Genomic DNA, 23,428 nt, shown 5'->3' with positions numbered 1-23,428 from the left:
CACTGCTTATCTTTTCTATTTTCAGGTCAATGCTGCCAGATGCAGTGGATGACTTTAAGGTGAAGAACCCATCATGCACCGATCTGGAACCCCTGTTTTACTCTTGCTATGTATTTTTTAACAAGTTTGGCGGAGGCATGTCACAAGGTGTCTCTACACTTGCACTATAGTAAGGATTAATTTGTAAATACATTTAGGGGCTTCATTTAATACTGCTTGGTGGCTTGCACAGATGCTTGTAAAACATGAATTATATTCAGCTGATGAGATGACTTTTCAGTGCTCTCCACTAATATTGGTACCCTTGGTAAATGTGAGCAAAGAAGGCTGTAAAAAATTGGCCTTATTGTTTAACCTTCTGATCTTTTGTTAAAAAAATTCACAAAAATACTCTGCTCTCATGGATGTCAAACAATTGCAAACACAATACAGGTTTAGCACAACAGTTTTTTTTTTTTTTTTTTAACAATAATTGTTGCACACCTATATTTAACAAGGATTTTTTTTAAAGATAAACATGTGTTTTGTTTGCAGTTGTTTGATGTCCATGAGAGCAGAGTATTTCTGTGAATTATTTGAACAAAAGATCAAAAGTTTAAACAATAAAGACAATTTTTTTCACAGCCTTCTTTGCTCATATTTACCAAGGATGCCTATATTAGTGGAAGGCATTGTATATGGGTGGCAGGCCATCACATGGTGAATGATTTGGCATTTTCTGTATAGTTTTGAAAACTACATGCTTTCCTGAACTGAAATATATTTATCTGTTGCATGCATCTCTTCCACAAGCAAACACCTTTATAAAATCTGGTTACCCCAAAAGTTGAATGTTTAACAGCCAGTATGTGATTACAAACTGAATTGACTAGGCTTATGTCTGTTTTGCTATGGCACATAACTGTCCAACAACTTGCTCAAAGCCTGCCAGATTTTTTCATATGTTTTATGCCAAATGTTTTATTGTTTGTGTTTTAAATTATTTATACATGAGCCCTCCTTCTGGATAGCAGCTAACCTAGATCTGCCACACCAAATCTAAGCAATGAAGGCATTTCTTTGCTTGATTAGGCATTATGGATTTAGACCACAATTGGTTCCTCTCAAGCTGATCACTGCTTGAGAGTACATGAAATACGTCACCTACACATCCCTTTCTCAGCTATGCAGGGTACCAGCCTGGCGCTTGTAGACATGACTCTGGAGTGATCACCACATTGAAAGTGCTGTTTGTCCCAGTGCCCATCTGTCTGCTGCTGATAGGAATGGTGTTCTTTTACCTTTACCCCATAAATGAACAGCAACGCTTGAAGATCCAGGCCACACTGCGGAAAGCAGTGTAAGTGTGCCCATAGAGTGGTGGTTCATTTTCAGTGGGCTTTCAAGATGAGTGCTGATAATGTTGTTTATTCATAAGTACACAAATTCTAATGTGTTCTGACAGCTTTATCTTATTTTTATTTAACACTAGAATTTGAAATTAACATTGTCAAAACAAAATTAATAAGATGCATCTCTTCAATTTAGTTAAAGCAGTACTGAAATGTGCATCAAATGCTGCATATCACATTGACCAATTATGTAGTTAGAATGTGGGAGAAGTGAATAATGTAGAAAACATGAATATATAGACAGAAATTAAATGTGTTAATGCACTATTCCAAATTCCAATTAAATACCAATCAAGAGTTTTAGGCCAGTATCTGTCCCAATACTGATGATGTGTACTGGGTCAATACATAACTAGTTGAATTTAAAACTGCTCAGACTACAAATACAGAAACAGTTTGAGCTAAATTCTTCATTATGTGACTCATCTCTTTTTCTGGTTATACAGAGAAGAAAATACAGAGCCAAGAGGGGAGGTTGGTCTTTGAAGAATTCATGCTGGATCTCAAGTCACTTTATTGGTCTTGGATGATTTTCCTTTCCATGTAGCTCTTGCAACAGTTATGGATGCATGTAATTTTGAGCAGGATCTATGCAGCTATTCTGAGGTGAAAACATTTACCAGTGTTTAATTTGTATATTCTTTGTACGGTAAGTCCAGGGGTCAGAAGGAGGATAAAAAAAGTGGAGGGAGAGAAAACCGTCTCCAGGTCCCAGGGCAGGCACAAAGCACATCGACACCACATGTGAGGGATAAAGATAATGTAACAAGTTTTATTTTCACAACTGCTGGGATACGAACAAACAAGGCTTCAGGAGGGGAAACGGACAAAACAACAAACAAAAAGGTTCTTTCTAAAGGCTTTTGGAAACATCTTATCATTGAAAATAAAGACAGATTCCCTCACTTCTTCTCTGGTCAGAAACAGGAATAAAGAAGGGTCCTCAAATAAAATGGCATCCCTCTTCCTACATATAATCCCACCATAAAAATCTCTAACAATAAATTACACAAAAACAAAGGAAAACAAACCAGGGCCCACAGCCTGGCACTATATACACAATTATATACACTATTTACAGTACAAGTTATTTCCAACAATAGCAAACACATTTAAATAACTTGTAAAAATCATTACTCACACACCGAATGTATCAACTACTAACCTGGAAAACACACACACACACACACACACACACCCACACCCACCAACAGAAAAAAACCCCACAATATTTTTAGTGTTTCACCTTAACACAAGCACACTGACAATGTCAGAGGACAGAGCTGATGGTTTTGTCATTGTATAGCTGTAAAAAGTTCATGTCCATCCAACGCTTAATGTCATGCAGACAGTCAAGCAAACTAGACACAGAGCAGGTCTTATTTTTCACAGGAAGATAAAGCTGAGTGTCATCAGCATAGAAATGATATGATAAGTGGTGTCTCGCAATAATATGACCTAGAGGAAGCATATATAGAGAAAAGAGAAAAGGGCCCAAAATGGAACCCTGGGTAACACCATCGGACATTTGAGCACAGGATGAGAAACACTTCCCTACATTAACAGAAAAAGTTCTCTTCTTGAGATAAGAGGCAAACCATTCCAGCATAGGCCCCTGAAACCCAACAACATGACCAAGTCTTAGCAAAAGGATATCATGATCTACAGTGTCAAATGCTGCACTCAAATCAAGTAAGATTAAAATACAGCAAGAGTCTGTCAAGAAAATGTTGTGTTGCACTTCATAAAAGACAGTGGTTTGGCATTGTCCTGCTCTGGATGGCAGCATATGTTGCTCCAAAATGTGTACATATCTTTCTGCATTAATGGTGCCCTCACAGATGCGCAAGTTACCCATGACATGGGCACTGAAACACCCCCATACCATGACAGACGCTAGCTTTTGGACCTGCTGCTGATAACAACTAGGACGGTCCTTTTCCTCTTTGGCCCGGAGAACACGACAGCTGTTTTGTCCAAAAACTATTTCAAATGTTGACTTGTCGGACCACAAAACGATTCCACTGTGCTTCTGTCATCTCAGATGAGACCGAGCCCAGAGAATGGACAGTGTTGATGTATGGCTTCTGCTTTGCATAGTAAAGCCTTAACTTGTATCTGTGGATGCAGCGGCGAATGGTGTTCACTGCCAAAGGTTTACCAAAGTATTACCAAGCCCACGTCAGGATATCCATTAGAGACTCATGACAGTTTTTAAAACAGTGATGTCTGAGGGATTGGTGATCATGCGCATTCAGAAGTGGTTTTCGGCCTTGCCCTTTACACACCAAGATTTTACCGGATTCCTTGAATCTTTTAATTATATTGTGCGCTGTAGAAGGTGAAATGCCCCAAATCCTACCAATTTGTCTTTGGGGAATGTTGTTCTCAAACTGTTGGATTATTGTCTGACACATCTGTTGGCAGATTGGCAAGCCTTGATCCATCCTTTCTCTTGAAGGATTAGGCCTTTTTTGGAGGCTCCTTATATACTATGATTAGAAGACTGCCTCACCTGTTTCACATCACCTTCTTATTTCAGCTTGTCAAAAAACTATGCATTTGATTAGGTAAAATATCAAATACCTTGTCTTTATATGTTTGTTTGTTTAAATACAAGTCAGTATTATAAAAAATCACTCCTCTTTTTTTTATTAGCATTTTCCATACTGTCCCAACTTTTTCAGAATTGGGGTTGTACATCGTGTCACACGTCACAGGCAGTGATCTGGCAATGTACTATAGCACCATGGTCCTAGAGGAATGTTGTTTCGTTTCACTGTGTACTGTACCAGCTGTATATGGTTGAAATGACAATAAAACCACTTGACTTGACTTTACTTGACTAGAGACACAAAACTAGCCTAGTTAGAAAAGTTTTATATTTTATCGGTCTGGTAGTCCTACAAAGAGTGACAACACCTGAGGCAAGTGTCACGATGAATCCACCTTTTTCTGATCATGTCATACATTGTTAAAATGTTTACAGTGCTAAAATGACTGACAGAACAATGAGTTTCACTTTGTAGCGTATTTTTGCAGGTTTGATAGATTTTTGAAAGTAACGGGAAAGTAAAGTAATTAGTAATATGATTACTGTATGTAAAAAGTAATCAGATTACAATTTTAAAGGAGTAATTAGTAATCTGGAGTGGATCATTTTTTTTTTTTTTTTTTTTCATAATTTACCCGACACTGCTTCTCTACATCTTTGCTGACTTCCTTTTCCTTGCAAGCAAACATAAATAAATAAATAAATAAAATACAGCCAATTTAAGAGAACTTGGAATATCCTTGCCACTATGAGTGAATCACATCTGTATGTGAACTGAAAACACCTTAGCTTGCAATGTTTTCATTGAAGGCATCAAGATTATTTGTATGTATGTGAGTGTGTGTCCACTGAAATATGAATGTATGACGCGCCTAATGTAGTTAACGCCTAAACCCTTAGTTTCCTTTGTTGTAATGTTTATGGGCTGGCTTAAAATGTGCCTGCTTCATCCAGTTGAAATAACAAGCGGCTATTTTTAGTCGGTGCCTCCTGTCTTTCATATATGCCGAATCAATCTGATCAATAAAGTTATGACGTTAATGTAATTATTGCAGCAGTGAGTAACGCACTTATTTTAGGCACTGACGGGTCAGTCAACAAACACGTCACACACCCGAGCAGGAAGTTAACGGTGGAGTTTCCATTCCTCCTCTAAGCTCAGACACAGCAAACTGAATCGGGCTTTGTCTACGTTTACCTCGTCTCTCACAATTTTACCGTCAATCGCCTCTTCGGGACCATAAACGTAAGACATTTAAATTTATTTGATTTCATGTTGAGTTAGCTGTTAACGACGCAACGTTAACGCTAGCTAGCGTTAACGGGACAGCTAGTTAGCTAGTAAATACAGCTAGCGAAAGAAACTCTAGCCAGCAGCTAGGTAGAACAAAGGTTGTGTCATTATATATATATATATATATATATATATATGTGTGTGTGTGTGAATGTCTTTTTGTTTTAAGAAGGTTATCTATTTATCTAGTGAAGTAACTTAGTAAGATGTAACGTTACTGTATTTTTCCCTTATTAAACCTAACCAAAATAGTCAGCTAACGTTACATGGCGAGTGCTTAACCGTAAAGTGTAACAGTGACATTTAATCACTACGACATTACGTTACATTAACGTAAATAATATGAGCTTTGTTTATGCAACAGTTAACTAGCTATCTATTGCCATAAGAAAACTCAGCTGTTTAGGATATGGTGTGTGTTTGGACGTTTCTAAATGGAAACTGTAGGTAAAAGACTGTAGGGGGAAAAAAAAAGTTGCCTGTAGATGCCATGTTTTGTACGGTGAGGATCGGGAAAGGGTTGTGGCACAAGCTTCGTAATGAAACGGAAATGCGGAATCAAACCAGTCAGGTGTTAGACACGAGAACGTGTCTCAGTTGTGTACTTTGCTTCCAGCGTTACAAAGGAGTTGGTCTCGAATCTACAGAGCTTCAAGAAGGGACTTTCCTTCCTAGGAAGTGACATCAACAGATCTGGTGTCACTCAGAACCTTGATTACACGACTCGTATTAATCAAGTTGTTGTTTTGGGAAAGACACGAAGATTTCACATCTAAAACGGGTTAATTTCCAGCCTTCGTTAATCTTGGTCATGTGCCATGGGAAAACAGTTTGTCATTCAGCCTTCATGAAATGGACATTAGGCATTGTGGCACAGTGTTTTTAAATGTTTAACACTTATTACTAGACTGATATTGCAGAAGACTGTTAGCTACAGATGAATCTTCTGGTGTTCTGTTAATTTTCTCTGTATGTGCAGTGTTGGACATTGATTAAAAAAACAAACATAAAAAGCTTAATTAATAAAGAGCTTGGGAAGTTATTATTACAAGATACCTACAGAGCACTTCAGTATGAAAATACAAAGTGTATATTGCTTACACATTAACATACAGGTGTTTTCACTGGATGGCTCTGATAAAGAAACACATTTAGATTTGTTATACAGCAATTTACTCCAGCATTTTATATCACTGTTTTGCATAATCCCATAATAGTTGTTATTCCAGAGTAACACAATGCTCCCTTTTTCTTCCTTCCAGTGTGGAATGCTGGGTAAAGTCTGTGTGATAAGTAACCAAACCTTCTAGTCAGGACACCCGTTCTGAGTGACTGAGAAAAGCAGCATGCATACCAAAATACAGAACACTCAATCCTAATCTGAAATACAAGTGTGTGTGTGTGTGTGTGTGTGTGTGTGTGTGTGTATGTATGTGTATATATATATATATATATATATATATATATATATATATATATATATATATATATATATATACACACACACACATACATACATACATACACACACACACACACATATACACACATATACATACAGCATAAACAAAAGATGAAAGTCATTTAGGTTTTCCCAGTGCACAACAGAGAGCCATGATTTCTTTGACGGCAACAAACAACATTAGAATCTGAGATTTTCTCGATTCTGTGCAAATTACGTATGATGAGACAATCCTATGGCGCATGTGGTTTGATGTTTCTTCAGTTCCCCACTCGCAACTTTACTTTCCACCTGTAGATAGTTCCGATTTACTGTTTGACATGCAAATTTTGAAGTACAGATTATAACTGTGGTTTCATCTTATCCTGTCATATACAGTATGAACTCTCTTTAAATGTTTAGAGACATTAGATCGAAAAATAAAGCTGAGGTCGTTGGTGCATCTGGTGTTTGTACGTAGCTAGTACAGTTAGCTTGCTTTAATCTGACAGTGAAGCTAAAATGCTGCCTAGCACGTAAATATGTAACTCAACCAACTGATTTTCAAACAGATTAGTTTTTAACTACTTTAGAAGATATACAGTGGGGGAAATAAGTATTGATCGTGTCAACACTTTTTTCAGTAAATATATTTCCAATGAGGCTATTCACACGAAATTTTCACCAGACATCAGGATTAACTCAAGAAATCTGGAAATATAAAGAATTCACAACATTAAAGTCCATAAATAAAGTTATGTGTAATAAAGTGGAATGACACAGGAACAAAGTATTGAACATACTAACTGAAATTGATTTAATGCTTGGTGGAGAAGCCTTTGTTTGTAATGACAACTTCAAGATGCTTCCTGTATGAAGAAATTAATCAGCCGCAGTATTCAGCTGTGATTTTGGCTCATTCTTCTAAACATATTGTCTTTAAATCTTGTTCAATTGGATTCAAGTCAGGTGATTGACTGGGCCATCTGTATATAACTACTATCAAACTTGAATGGAACTCAAAATAACACTGGACAGTGCACACTCACAAATGACAACAATATTGGTCACTAAACTCCCAGAAGAAAGAAACTACAAGTAATTTGTTGCTTGCTAGCATGACTGTACGGTCAGAATAGTGTTTTTTTGTGCATTGAAATATTATTACCATTTACCACAGAGACTCTGTATCAAAATACAAATATACATCTACGTCACAAAAACTTTCATCTGTTTGTGATAATGACAGGCAGTGGTCTTAGATGATGGTCATCAACTGTGACTCTCCTGATGAGTTTCCTGTTTGTCCTCTCAAGCACTTCCTGAGTCAGTTTATATGAAAAAAATAGGCACACTGTTTATTGAGGTTTTGCTGATAATGCACTTCTTGTGCAGCATATCAAAGAATCTACAAAATGGCGGCATACATCTCATTGCAGTACTAAGAGACTTGTCCATTCAGGATAATGCACTTGAATGGACAATCAATACAGAAGTGTATTGTCGTAATGTGTCGATGGTTTTCATTTTAAACTGAGATTCCAGTTTGAGATGAGGTGGAGTCGCTGACTCTCTGACTCGAAATGTGTAGTTCTACCCACAAATGCATTGACTTACTGAATCTATGTGATGATTAAATGGAAAGGTTTAAAGGTTTTGTTAAGATATTTTTTTGTTCTGTTGGTGGACAACTTTGCAAGCAGTATATAGTTTAAGTTCTAGAGACATTTACATGTTTAAAGTAAAATCTGTGCGATAACTTGCAGATGTTAAAGCCTTTTTGAATGCTAATCCAAAATGCCAGTCCACATCTAATTTAGCCCTAGGCCTATAATATGATCCTTCTGGAAGGATCAAAAGTGGACACCTTGCTAGCCCAGCCCACTTCAATAAAGTAATCAAAAGTTGTAGAATTTAATTGTTTACAATTTTTTAGTAATTTAAAAGCTTTGTGCAGCTCTATTCACCAGTATGGGTTTAAAACATGAATGATAACAGAGCACATTGCTAGCAACATGCTTCAGAGAAGAAAGAGAAGTTTAAATACCTGGTTAGATTTCCGAATCGCAGGTATATCATACCAATTCACACTTCCATCACACAAAGAAAAAGCTGTGTTCAAGAATGCAGTAAGCCAGTAAGCCGTTTCATGTGCATAACCCAAAAGTGGTCTCATTGCACATCGAAGCTTATACATCAATAGGGATTGAAAGCTAAGGAGTAAGCTCCTTCAAACCTTTATATCATACACTATCAGTACTTATGAAGCATTGAAGCTACACTGCTGATGATTTGTTTATTCATTCCTGTTCATTCATCTTCACTAACCGTTTTGTCCTTGTCAGGGTTGCCATGGATCCAGAGCCTATCCCAAGAACAGAAACACACACACAGACACGCACGCAAACACAACTTGGGGAAAATGAAAGTAGCCAGTCCTCCTATTGAAATGTTTTGCAGAGGTGTTCAATATTAAAATAATATTGTATTGTAAAATAATATATTCAGTCTTCATACCGATGAACACTCAAGGCATTTATTTGTTCTCTAATTTGTTGGGAAGCTAGTGAATGATTCAGCTAGTTTATTCCTTGCTGTGGAATTTGTATCTTTACCCAGTTGTGAAGTTGTTTAGCTACAGATCCCATGATGGCCAGCTTATGACTAACAGTGTTGGTGCTTCCGGGGTTTTATTTATTTATTTATTTATTTATTTATTTTGCGCAAGTTTGAGTCATTCAGGGCGTCTTTTGACCCAGGTGTGGATATTTATTGCGCTTGTGTTTTAGCTAATGTGCTGAAACTATTTGACTATTAAACTATTGCTTGAATAATGTGTTTGACAGGCTGGAGAACAAAATATACAGATTAGGTAATAAAATACATGGAGAACAGAGACTGGATAATACAGATATACCATTTAACTAGTCGGCTAGTGCTGTTAGAATTGGAGATGTTCGTGTTTTCTTTCAGTCAGCTGCTTGCTTGCGTGCGTGCTCGCTTATGTCTGTGTTTTTCCTGACTTAAAATGAGACAAACTGGGAGTCCTGCCCTGAGAGTATGGGCTCACTGCTGGTTGCTAGATGTTTCACTTTTTAATGTCCCCTGTGTCGCTTTTTACTGTGCCTGTTGTCTGTGTTGGCGTGTGTTAGCTGTACATTAATGCAGTGTCGTCATGTAGCCGTTGGAGTTTCACTGAAGGTCACTTCTAATGCTGATCCCAAAATGTACACTATTTTCCAAGTCATATGATACAATGACTAAAGACTTCCCCTATTGCCTCAATGTCTGTCTTTTCCTGTTATAAGGATCTGTGCTGCTCTGTATGATTCACTATATTCTGCTGAGGGGGCTTTGTTCATTATAGTAAACTATAGAGGAGTAGCTCAAACTACTTTTCTTCCTTGCAAACCTAAAGTGAAAGAATCATTTTAGACAAACTGTCTGTCTTAATATGATTCTTTTCATTCACCCATTCAACTTTTCACAAAACTGCTCAAACATTATTTGTTGTCATATTAGAACAAAACATGATTCATGTTTAGCTTGCACCAAAGATTTTTTGTGGTGCTCCTAAGCAAAATATGTAACACTTGGCAGGTCTGGTGATATAAAATAATCTTCAGTAAATATCACTGGAACGTGTGGCAGTGTAATATCATATAGGGATGATAATATTATATCGCACAAGCCTAATTCATAATTCATTTTATATGGCTGTGCTAATAGATGTAAACTTACTAATATTCACAAATTGACTTACTAATAATACATGGGCAGTGATAAACAGTGTGGTTAGCGGTTTCTTTTTTTTATTTATTTTATTTTATTTTATTTTTTGCATCTTTTTAAATGGAGTATTCTACTGCTTAAGCCTGAGTCTTGCTTGCGCTGGACTCAGAAAGGAGGTGATTTGAATGTAAACTTAAATGGACAGACTTTCCCTGAGTACTTTACACTCATTAGCTCTCAAGAAACCAGTAATATTAAATGCGCTGAGGAAAAACTCGCTGTTTGCAATGTATGTACAAAATAAGTCACTGGAAGCTCATGAAGTTGTGTGAAGAAAGCAGAAACAGGCAGAGGGTGGCTTATTGTGTAAGTGCAATGGACCATCTGTGCTGTGATCTGTGTGAGAGGCTGTGTAACATGCTGACAATATTTTGTTGAAGCAGTAAGCCAATAGATCTTAAGGTTTTGGAGCACAGCTGAACACTACCTAAACAATATGTATTATGCCTTAGCATGTCAAGTGCATTTCATGTCAAGTGCATATAAATACTACATTTATTGTTAATAGGCCCATGGTATGCTATTTTTTTTAAGCAATCTTGATTTTAAAATGTCCTCTATTATATATTAACATCTTTCCCTTGTTTCTTTTTGTAGGATGTCACTCTATCCATCTCTGGAGGACCTGAAGGTGGACAAGGTCATGAGGGTAATGAAGTGTTTTGGGTTGTTCCTTTTTTCAAAATTTTTTTTTACAATTTTTATATATATATATATATATATATATATATAAGACTCAAACATTGTAATACTAGTGCAAAGAGGAAATAGCCAGACCTGTTTATAAATAAATACACAACATCGGGAGTGGTGCTCCTGGATTTTAGTTTTTACTTCAGAAAGAAAGTAAGAAATGAAAGACCAATCCTTCTCTGTGCTGTATTTGAATTAATATATTTTATGTAAATGAAATATTTTTTCTGGCAGGCCCAGGCTCAGTTTGCCCAGTCCACCTCCTCTGCTCCAGCCATCACCGAGGGCACCTACCAGGCTGCTGTGCAAGGCATGCCAAGCTCAAGTAAGTCTGTAGCTCCCCCCCCCCCCCCTTTTTTTTTAAATTAATTAATTTATTTTTTATATATATATAAATAAATAAATTCCAGGTCCTAAGATTCCAGCTGAATGCATACTTGCCATTTTTGCCCTCCACCTTTTCCTTTCTTGTGCCTGAAATCTTGTTGTGCGGGCTGAATGAGGGGCTAAGATTTTTATGAGGGGCCTGAAATTGTTGCGTGGTGGTTATGCAATAATGGAATCCGTATACCTCAGGGACAATAATAATACGAAAAATGCTTATTTGTTCTGTTTAGGTTCTTATTTTTCCACTTCCTCCCTCCTTTAGACCTAAGTGTGTCACTAGAGTCCACTTGCATCCAGGTGTAAGAAACTCTGTAAGAGTGAGAGCAAGGGAATATGTGAATATGCGGGGGAAAAGGGAGTTCTTTATTTCTTCTTTTCTTTCTCTCTCTCTCTCGCAGGATTGGTTGCCATTGGGGACTGTGGAGCTTTTGTTTACTCTAAGCGGAAGTAACTCTATGTAGTCATGGAGACTTCATTGGCAGCTCTGTGTATGAAGGACAGAGGGGAGAGTTATTTATTTATTTATTTAGTTTTATTTATTTATTTAAGATTATTGTTAGTGCTGGTGGACTAGGGAAGAAAAGTCTCTCAATTTTCAATGTGTGCTCCACTCAGTTTCTCCATCAGTTTCTCCCATGTGACTCAAGATGTTAGTTATTAAGTCAGTGCTGTTAATGTTTTGGTCAGGTCCTTTTATAAATCTGATAAAGGCGCTCTGCTTAACGTTGGTCTGCTACACTATTAGAATTGTAATGGGATCATGTGGGAATGCTGGATAAGAGGAGGAATGCATACACTGTAGAAACCCAGGGTTTTTTAATGACTCTGAAACTTTAGCACTTCTTCCACCAAAGGAACCAGACTTGTTTTAGTTCCTCCTCTTGACCAAGGACTACTGGTTTGGAGGATTCCACTAAGAAATGTGGACATTTGATTTGTCATACACAGGCTTCACAGAATGCCCAATCCTCCTCCTCTACATTTTTAAAAACCTGTGTGTAACTAACAAGAAATAACTGTATAATAACACGTATAATAACGCACATGACTTTAAGGGCGCTTTTGCTGAATAAGCATTGTGATGTCACATGATGCGTCCTGGCCCAAATCTGTGGTAATTTTGCAAAAATTGCAAGCTCCACAGAATATTGTGGAGTTTCCTTGATTTCGCATTCATTTCTGTGATGGCAAAATCTTGAAGGGACTGAATGACATTGAAATAATTTTATAATATGAAATTTTAGGCATCAGAGCAAGAAAGGAAAAAGCAAGTGAAAAAATGCAGCAGCTAAATCTTACAGTAATGTTGCAGTGATTAGCACTGTGTAAATTAGGTACTGCAGTAGCAGTTTGAGGGAAAAAAAGAGAAGTGAATGGTTTACGTAAACATAGTGCTTTATTGTTACTTATGTATGACACTGAGGTTTGTAGAAGTTTACTCTCCATTTCTACTGTATATCAGAATGTGTCCTGGTTTAGCAATAAAAAAATTACAACAAAATTGAAATTTAATTATTGATTTGATTCATTGATTTTTTTGCAGATGAGGGACTAAAAGCTACTATTTAAAAAATTTTTCCATATCATCCACCTGTAAGCAAAACAGTGGGAACTCAAGCCCTCCTCCTTCTTTACTTTTCTGATTCTTCAAGGTCTGTACCCAAACCTGGAGGAGCTAGGAGAGTACATGGGACTCAATCTCACCAGTGATGAGGTGCAGAAGAACCTGGCTCTTGTCCCAGCTGCGGATAATGTAAGAGAGAGAGAGTGAGTGAGTGTGTGTGTTTGCAGTAACCTGGGCTGTATTATAAAGCCTGTGTTTAGGTTTGATATTATGAAAGTCATGTGCTTATCAGGGTTATTTCCTCATCTGTGCTTCATCTCTTTCAATATACTGTATTGAAAATATTCTGTATACCTTATTTCATATAAAGATATGGCTTTTTACAGTATCCTTTATCAAGAGTACTTTTCCATTACATATAAATGCTGACTGAAAAAGTAAAAGCTGGAAAACAGAGTGAACTTAAACCTAATTGGTTTTGTACCGGAGACCGTTTGACATTACTGCCTACAAGATTTCAGTGTCTTATGTTCGTATTTACCTAATACTTAAAACAAGCTACTTCCACTGTTGACACGCGTTCTCCACCCTGAAGTACTGCAATTTGTATAGTTACAAACATTATGACTTGATGTGTAGTGTGACATGCTTTTTTATTTTTTAATTTTTTATTTTTAAGACAGATTGTGCAAAAGAACATTATACACAAGCTGTGTGAAATTTGAGTTACTACAAAGACATAAACACATCCAATCATTTCGTGAGCGAATATGGTGAATATTTGAAAAGGCAGATTTAACAGAAGGTCACAGAAAATTTTACTGTCCATAAGTTATACTTTTCTCATGTAAGTTGCTTTGGAAAATAAAATACAGTTGAACACTGTAATACCTTCAGTTATGTGAAATATTTAGTGATATGATATTTTGGTCATATCTCCCAACCCTAGACTGACTCATGCATCTAGAGCATATGAGATCAGCAAACATGGGTGTGTCTGTGTTTACACCCACATGAATGCAATTTCTGGTTAATAATATACTCGGACCCACACAAAGCCAGTATCTGGCATTACTAATTTTGTCCATCTACACTGATTTGCTCAATATCTTCCTCTCTGCACTGATCTTGATGTTGTGTTTGATTGTTTTCATAAGGTTAGTTATCCTCTATGAAAATTACCTCCTTTTTACTCCAGCTGATGAGCTCAGGGCAGATGGCATCATCATGAGCAAGACATAGCTATAGTAAACACTCTGCCAGTGTAAACATAAACAATTAGAAAATACTCAGTATTCACCAGTTTTACATTTAATCTTAAACAAAGCAGTATCGAGCAATGGTCAACAATGTTGCAGGTTAAAACATGTTTACTTACATATTTACAACATGGAGAGATACATTATGATTTAATGCCTGTTAACAAGTATATCTCTTTTTTTTTTTTTTAAGAACAAAAACATTAAATGTGATCTTTTGCTTATTGTTCTGCACTCTCATAGATTGAACTAAACACAGATTAAACCCTTTCTCCAATAATGAGGTTGAAACCTTACTGCTAACATTCACATGATGACATGCATCATACACCATAAGCTCACAGTTTTGGCATTATTCCAATCACAGAGTAAAAAAACAAGCGATATTTGTGAAGTGCACTAAGTAAACTAATGTTACATCTGATTAAACACAATTGAAATGTTTGCACACTACATAAGTAATTTATGCGAAGTGTTCAATATATACAGAAATCATGAAAATGGTGCTGGTAGGGGATCAGCACAGAGAGGAATATATAAGAAGTAAACAGACATATTATTCAGACATCGGATGTATATCACATTACATAATGCAAGTGGTAATAATATACATTTTCCATAAGAATGTAATCATTTGCTTGGCCTGCCCATTATTAGCAGAAAAATCAGTAGGGTCATGACTGTCCTTTTCATGTTTACTATAAGTGACTTGGTCTCACCATTTTTTTTTCTTTGTCTCTGCAGCAGGTTGCAGTTCCATCAGGTCTAGGGAGCATGGTGCGGCCAGTGACTGGCGCAGATGTGGGCATCAGGAGAGCTGAAATTCGCCCAGGCCTGAGGGAGGTCATACTCTGCAAGGACCAGGAAGGGAAGGTTGGCCTGCGTCTAAAAGAAATTGACAATGTGAGTAAATCTTATATTTGCTAGCATGCAGTGACCTAGTGGGTAAGGCTACACATCGATTGGGATTCGAATACAAATCTTGGAGCAGTGAAAAGATAAGATTATTTACTAAAGACCAGTAGGTTGTGGTTTCAAATCCGAGAACTGCCAGACTATGACTGTTGGGCACTTTATCCTATTAATTATTCTATTGCAATAAGTTGCACATGATAATTGTACATTAATTTCTCTCTAAGTGACAAGACACTGAATGAGAAGTTAAAAACAAATTAATACAATCAAAATATTGTATGACATGATGGAGGATACCCAAGGAGGCACTTGTCAAACATTCTGTTAGGAATTCTAGTTTTAAACTACCTCTTTTTCCCTCTAGGGGGTGTTCATTCAACTTGTGCAGGCAAACTCGCCTGCGTCTCTGGCTGGTCTGCGTTTTGGAGACCAGGTGCTTCAGATCAACGGGAAGAACTGTGCCGGCTGGAGCACAGACAAAGCCCACAAGGCTCTGAAGGCAGCAGCCGAACAGCGCATTGAGCTTGTGGTCCGTGATAGGTCAGTCCAGTCACTAAACCTTACACTCTATATAATTAGTGTGAATTAAGCTGTTTTACTTAAAGACTATAAATCTAGTGACTCATTTATATTTTGTTAAAAAGTGATGCATTAGTTTTCAACTATGCCAAGGAAATAACAGATATAAATACAAAATGGCCAGTTTGAACTAACCCACTAAAAACACATTGCAATATACACTCACAGAGCACTTTATTAGGAACACCTGTACACCTACTCATTCATACTTTTATCTAATCAGCCAATTGTGTGGCAGCAGTGTAGTGCATAAAATCGTGCAGAGACTAGCCTGCAGCTTCAGGTAATGTTCACATCAACCATCAGAATGGAGAAAAAATGTGATCTGTGATTTTAACTGTGGCATGATTGTTGGTGCAAGACGGGCTGGTTTGAGTATTTCTATAACTGCTGATCTCCTGGGATTTTTATATATAACTGTCTCTAGAGTTTACTCAGAATGATGCAATAAAGAAAAACATCCAATGAGTGGCAGTTCTGCGGACGGAAATTGATGAGAGAGGTCAACGGAGAATGGCCAGACTGGTTCGAACTGGCAGAAAGGCTATGGTAACTCCAATAACCACTCTGTACAATTTTGGTGAGCAAAAAAGCATCTCAGAATGCATTTTCTGACCTTGACTGTGACGTCAAACCTTGAGGTGGATGCGCTACAGCAGCAGAAGACCATGTTGGGGTCCACTTCTGTCAGCCAAGAACAGAAAGCTGAGGCTGCAGTGGGCACAGGCTCACCAAAACTGGTCTGTTAAAGACTGGAATAACGTAGCCTGATCTGAGTAATCTCGATTTGTCTTCTTGGTACACTTTGGGTCTGTTAATACCAATCGATCATCGCTTGAATGCCACAGACAATTTGAGTATTGTTGCTGACCATGTGCATCCCTTCATGGACACACTTTACCATCTTATAATGGCTACTTCCAGCATGATGAAGCAAAAGTCATCTCAAACTGGTTTCATGAACATGACAATGACTTCACTGTTCTTCAGTGGCCTTCAGTCACCGGATCTGAATCCTTGTGGGATGTGGTAGAACAGGAGATTCCCAGCAGGAAAGTGCACCTGAAAAATCTGTAGGAATTGTGTGATGCACTTATGTCAACATGGACCAGAATCTCAAAGGAATGTTTCCAGCATCTTGTGGAAACATAAAGAAGGGCAAAGGCCCTACCCAGATTTAATGTGTTGTTTCTAGTAAAGTGCTTGGTGAGTGTATCATCTGGATTATAGTGTATAGAGTGTATGCTTTCCAAAGCCATAGTGTTGTTGAGGCCATACATCAGTAAATTTGGTGATTGCCTTTCACCTCCGTAACCTAGCTCACAGGTTTCCAACTCTGGTCCTAGAGTACCCCCTGTCCTACACATTTGAGTGTTTTCCCTGCTCTAACACACCCACTTCAACTCAGGAATGGGCTGTTAATTAACTAGGTTAAAAAATAAAGCACAAGATATTAAAACCCACAGTGGTTCAACTGAATATACTGTATGTAGACTGCAAACAATTGTGAGATCTTCTTGGTGTGAGTACATTTCAGGTTTTCTCCCTTTACACTGATGCACACAATGGGTGATTGAGTGTTAATGGTGTCTCCATGATGTCTGGGAAATTTCAGTTAAACATAACCAACATAACAAAACAAGGATTATGAGGTACTTTGCATCTAATAACTTCCAGCATGGTGGCTCTGGCTCCACCCTGTGGACACCTATCATGTATGGCATAATGATGTTTATGAACATAAACAGTATAACTCACTGATTTGATATCTTCCCTTTTAATGTAAGTAAGTTGAGTATAGTATCATGCCTGATGTTGGTACAGAGATCTACTAATTCTTAGTGTTTTACATTTCTGGATGACATTTGTCTTGGTGTTTTTTCTTACAGGCCTTTCCAGCGCACAATCACCATGCATAAGGACAGCTCTGGCCATGTTGGCTTCATCTTTAAGTCTGGCCGTATCACTTCTCTGGTGAAGGATGGTTCTGCTGCCCGCAATGGCCTTCTCACTGATCACTACATTTGCGAGATCAATGGCCAAAATGTCATTGGACTCAAGGTAACTGGGCAAGAATTCCATTAAACTCTGTTAAAATGCATTAACATTTATGCTACATTAACAGTTGTGTTTGTGATATAATTCCACACATATGACCGGTTATTACATACACCTGGTTTATAGCTATACTCATGGGATGTTTTATTGGTACTTGGTATGTACAGAAAGGACTGTTTGGCTTGTTATGGAAAGGAACGTCCTGAAAACTTCCAAGACACATTGAAGACACACAGACAGCCTACAGTCAGTAATCGTATACCCGCAGATGAACTTGATAAGTTGACAAAGGAGTGTAGCAACAGCAGACATATAGTATAGACTTTAGTAACGTTAATGTTTATTTGGAAACAAAAGGGCAGACTCCAAATAAACAACAGTAATTAAGAAAATGTGCAAAAATACTGTGGCTACAAATGGTGGCACCAAATCATTTATTTCACCATCCAAAAACAGACACCAGTGCGAGTATGAGGAATGTCATAACATGAGTCTGAGTACACTGATGTGCAGCTAAAATTTTTGTCTGTTAACCAACAAGCCAAACAAAATGTAGTTACTCAGGCATCCATAGCTGGAGCATTCTCAAGTGGCACTCCGTATGACAAAAAAAGGAGGTGGTGGAATTAAATTACAGAAGCAGTCAGGTTTTGGTTACCTAAGCTCATGATACCTATTCAAATGGTGGAAAAGGAAGGATTTGAGGAATTTATACACAAGGTACAACATCCCTGGAAAGAAAATATTTCTCACAAACAGCTTTCAGCAAATATATGACATATGACAAATGCCATGCCAAGTTAGCGGCTAAATTAGCTTCAGTAGCGTACTGTGTTGAGCTACAGAGCTGTATGTATTAAATTGCAGTGTTTAGCATGGAATATTCTATTTCATTTGAAAGGCAACGTGTATATTTTTATTTATTTATTTACTTTTTATAGATTTGAAGGTTTTATACACTCACTGTCAACTTTAATAGGAACATCTGTACACCTGCTAATTTATGCAGTTATCCAATGAGCCATCCATGTGGCAGCAGCGCAATGCATAAATTCATGCAGATACAGGTCAAAAGCTTCAGTTAATGTTCACATCAAACATCAGAATGTGGAAAAAGTGTGATCTCTGTGACTTTAACCGTGGCATTGTTGTTGGTGCCAGATGGGCTGGTTTGAATATTTCAGAAACTGCTGATCTTCTGGGATTTTCACACACAAAAGTCTCCAGTGATTACACAGAATGATGTATGATTTTATACATTGTGCTGCTGCCACGTGTGTGTGTGTGTGTGTGTGTGTGTTTTTCTTTTCCAAAAGCTATGAAGTGTTATAAAATTAACTATTTTGAGAGATATCATCACTTAATATCATTATCACAAAAACATCCCCAAATATTGTGATATTATTTGTAGGCTATATAGACCACCTCTGCTTGTCAATACTCAAACTGCTGGAGCATATACCTATTCATCATTTTTTCCCCAGGGCAGCTTTTGTTATGTATGATTAACCGGCAAGTAGAGCTGCAACAAATAATCAATAAAATTGACAATAATCGATTATGAAAATCATTGTCAATGAATCTCATTATCGATTAGTTGGTCTGTGTGCGGCACGGGGCATGTTTACTCATTACGTTACTTCTGTTCAGAAAACACACTTCGGAGAGTAAATACTAAAGTTGTGTCCCAAATAAAGTACTGTACACTTGCACTATGCACTCTGCCCTACCGTCTAGTGTGTGGATTTTAGAAAGGTAATATCATCTCAAATATAAGGATTTTTTTACTTACCGGAAGTATAAGCCACGAAGGCGCATGACGTCATACGCGCGCTAGCATTAGCAGACAACCAGAGTCACCGATAATGACTTTCTTCAGTTTACTTTGTCAGCGTTACCTTTTATTCCCAACATGACCTCAGTCACCATCAGATGGAGGCGAAATCGTCACGTGACTGAGGAAGAAAGTGTGTAACCTCCAAGTCCTCTAAGGCAGGGAAGCATTTTAAAAACCGTGTAAATCAAACATGCACGAGGACAAACTTATGTTTATATCCAAAATGCTCCACTGTGTGTAAGGGGCAGGGGAAACTGGTACAAGCTGCTTAAAAGGTTTAGTTTAATTTAAGTTTATTGTCATTATATGCTGTATTTGCATGCTTGCAGTGTAAATTCTGTTGTTTATTAAAACGGAAGTGATCTATTAGTAATGATCCCGGTTTGCTCCTCACGCACAGTGTAGATGCGCTGATGCAGAGTGTAGCTCAAGTAAGATCTGTAATGTCTAATTAAAACATTATGATCACAAGTAAAATAATATTCCTAAAGGCATTTTTGCTTTTTGTGCATTCATAAAAATAATGCATAATACTATATTTATATATATATATATATATATATATATATATATATATATATATATATATATATATATATATATATATATATATATATATTATTTATTTCATAGTATTTATGCTTTATGTTTATGGATGCACAAAAAGCACCCAATTAAACTACAGTCCTACATTAATAATATATTCTGGTGTGTGTATTGGGGTCTTTTCTGTTTTGGACAAACAGTTGTGTAAAGTTTTAGTCTGAAGTTTATATTTGTAATACTCAGTTTCTGGATTTTATTTTAAATAAACAAAAAAAGGGTACTGAAAGCTTGCCCCACCCCATCCGATTAATCGAAAAAATAATCGGCCAGCTAATTGATTATGAAAATAATCGTTAGTTGCAGCCCTACTGGCAAATAAAATAAAATAGATGCACTTGAAAATAGGATATTATTCTTCCACAAATTACTTGTCTACAAGTGTACATCAAAAATTAATTCCACTCAGCCAACATTTTTCAATACTGATCTGCTGTGCGAATAAATAATTCCAGTTTCATGTTGATTGACTTATGCCATTTTTACTGTGAAGAAAGAAGACCGCTCTTTTGCAGTACTTTTGAACCGGATTTTCAAGAGTACGGTGATGTTAAAATATAGAAGTCCTACACAAAATGTGTAAAGGATGTCAGGTTTTTATTTTTGATTTATTATTTATTTCAATCAAACTTTGTGTTTCACCTAGACATCAGTTCAAGCACTATTGGATTTAATTGCTCGTGTTGCATGTGTTTGCAGGATCCTCAGATTAAAGACATCCTGACCACATCTCCCACTGCCATGACCATCACCATCATGCCCAAGATCATCTATGAGCATATGATTAAGAGGTTAGAGCATTAATACCAATCGTACTTCTTTAAGCTTTATTAGACAGGTTATACTGAACATGCAGCACCCAATTATGTGTTCAAGTCTAAAAAAGATTCCTCTGATGTTACCTACTGGCCTTTTTAAAGAGAAATGAAAATCATGTATTAAGATTTTATAGGATATTAAAATGGTACACAGGGGATTTTTTACAGATATGATTGGACAAAAATTAGCTTAATTTTTACCCCTTGATAAACTGCTTGTACGAAGGATAGAGACAAGTGGTTACATTTTCATTTATCTAAATTCAGACACGAGGAAAAATGCTAAAAGTTGATGTGTGAAGGTTAATTGGATTTAAAGCCTAAGTAGAAAAATGACTGAAATGAAACTGAAATGAAACTGAAATAAAGTGTTGGTTGAAAAAGTGAGTGACAGAATTGACCAGAATTTTCTATTTAAGGTCAAACATTTGCTTGCATTATCACATTTATAGACTCAAGAAGCATAAGCATTATAAGATGTTTAGGATAAAATATAATGCATTTTAATTTTATTTTATTTTATTTATAATGCATTATTTTTAAAATGTGCTGGTTAGTTGTGTTCATTGTGTGTAGAAATGAATTATTAACTTAAACTAATGGTGCTAAATACTAATTCCTTACTGCTTGATGCAGGATGTCGAGTGGCCTGCTGAGGTCAGCAATGGATCACTCGGTGCCTGAGGTTTAAACCTCTCACACCTCAGCCCCTTCCAGAGCATCTGCAATCTCCATCAGGCCCTTCTAGCACATGGCTGGTCTGTGTTAGAATTAATCCTTTCTTCAATCATGTTCATGTATAACATAAGAAATTTGCCTTTTTCTACTTTTAGATGTTCTTGTATATCTATTTTTTTTTCTATCTTCCTTGTTACGGTTGCATTGTTTAATTGTATTTTATATGTAACAATAATAATCCATCACATATCCCAGAGTATTACTGGCTTTGAGTTTTATGGTTTTTTTTGTTTGTTTGTTTGTTTTTTATTTTTAAACTTGCATCTTCTGATTAGTTAGTGGGCAAAGAAAAATAAGGAATAAGTTTGTTCCTGGGCTTCCGAAGACTGATAAGGATTGTGGGCATTGAGTTCAGTACTCTAAATCTTTGAAAAGTCACCCACTATGCACAGGTTTCATCAGTTTCCCTTGTTAAGAGTGTACCATTCACACCTATGTGCCAAGAAGGATTTACACTGCCAGACTGTAAACAAGGTTGATTTGATTAGTCTTTGTTTAAAAAAAAAAAAAAAAAAAAAAATTATATATATATTCATTTTAGTTGTCTTTTTGAAATGTATAAATAATTGAGGACACTTTCTGCTACAATTATGTAAATTCTATGATAGCTACAATGTATTCAGATATAGCCTCAACATACTTGTAATAAAATCAAATAAATAATTCTAGTCGTATAAGATGGTGTAATATTTTGACTAGCTCAACCCCTGAAGAGTCTGCAGTGCTGTGAGGATGTTTACTTTAGTGCAACAACCATTTGCAAATGACCATGATTGGGTAAGGTGAGAACTGTGTCTTGAGCAGAATAGTTGGACATTTTTAAATGGCTAAAAGGACAAACATTTGAATGCAAAAACGAAGGGAGTATATTCACCATGCTGTTTAATAGTCTCTTTTTTTTATACAGAGTAGTGAATGAAAATGAAATGACAGCCATGAACAAAGATTCCTGTACACTCTGATTACTATTAAAATGGCTATCTTACAGTTGGTAATAGACCTGTTTATCCATATTTGTTTGACAAACAACTTGACAAATGACATTACAAACATTGAAAGAAACAATTTTATTGTTCCTCATTTTACCTCCATTTTTACACATTGTTTGGAAGTGTAACATAATTTACGCATAGCTAAAAAAATATAGAGTGCTATCATTCACACGTATTATGTGATGCATATGACATTCTGTTGCTGAGATAAATACCAAACTTGGAAGTGAACGCTTCAAGTAACTAAAGGGAATATGTTCTACTATGACCAAATGTAAAAATACCAAATCTTATGTGTTTAAGCAATGCTGGCCTGCATTTTTTTTAAAAGCCTTGTGGTGTTATTGGTATAAGGTGAACAGAGTGCCTAATAATACTTTCATACATTGTCGTGATTATTCATGATCCTGTGATGGTTTGCAAAAATCTGGCCCCTAGTTGGTAATTCATTAAGTTACATGTAGTCTAAATAACAGTTTGTCTGGGGTTAATTATGATTCATAAATCTGTTAG

General features: G+C 36.7%; 2 protein-coding genes across 3 annotated transcripts in view; both read left to right on the top strand.

The window, feature by feature from the left end:
• Positions 1-2,588, top strand: part of LOC128618931 (sodium-dependent lysophosphatidylcholine symporter 1) — a 31,805-nt gene extending 29,217 nt beyond the window's left edge. The window contains exons 12-14 of one of the 2 annotated variants that reach the window (XM_053642640.1): positions 26-169; positions 1,163-1,339; positions 1,838-2,588. In XM_053642640.1, coding sequence (XP_053498615.1) covers positions 26-169; positions 1,163-1,339; positions 1,838-1,877 — 361 coding nt within the window. In that variant the 3' untranslated portion in view covers positions 1,878-2,588. Of the gene's footprint in view, positions 1-25; positions 170-1,162; positions 1,345-1,837 lie in introns of those variants that run through there. The other variant, XM_053642641.1, reaches the window with a different exon arrangement.
• A 2,411-nt stretch (positions 2,589-4,999) lies between these two features.
• sdcbp2 (syndecan binding protein (syntenin) 2) lies at positions 5,000-22,600 on the top strand. Its single transcript, XM_053642642.1, has 9 exons — positions 5,000-5,191; positions 11,070-11,121; positions 11,400-11,490; positions 13,205-13,305; positions 15,120-15,278; positions 15,655-15,830; positions 17,759-17,930; positions 21,067-21,158; positions 21,822-22,600. The coding sequence occupies exons 2-9, from the start codon at positions 11,071-11,073 to the stop codon at positions 21,874-21,876; spliced, it is 897 nt and encodes a 298-aa protein (XP_053498617.1). The 5' UTR covers positions 5,000-5,191; position 11,070; the 3' UTR covers positions 21,877-22,600.
• Positions 22,601-23,428: the final 828 nt, after the last annotated feature.

This window comes from Ictalurus furcatus, chromosome 15, assembly GCF_023375685.1.
Source record: "Ictalurus furcatus strain D&B chromosome 15, Billie_1.0, whole genome shotgun sequence".
Classification (NCBI taxonomy): Eukaryota; Metazoa; Chordata; class Actinopteri; order Siluriformes; family Ictaluridae; genus Ictalurus; species Ictalurus furcatus.
Note: the sequence above shows the minus strand (reverse complement) of the source record. Positions and strands in the feature narration are given on the sequence as shown.

Coding starts and splice junctions, on each gene's coding strand:
- sdcbp2 (XM_053642642.1), top strand. CDS start 11,071: ATGTCACTCTATCCATCTCTGGAGGACCTGAAGGTGGACAAGGTCATG. Junction 11,122..11,399: donor AGGTGGACAAGGTCATGAGG/GTAATGAAGTGT, acceptor TTTTTCTGGCAG/GCCCAGGCTCAGTTTGCCCA. Junction 15,279..15,654: donor GTCTAAAAGAAATTGACAAT/GTGAGTAAATCT, acceptor TTTTCCCTCTAG/GGGGTGTTCATTCAACTTGT.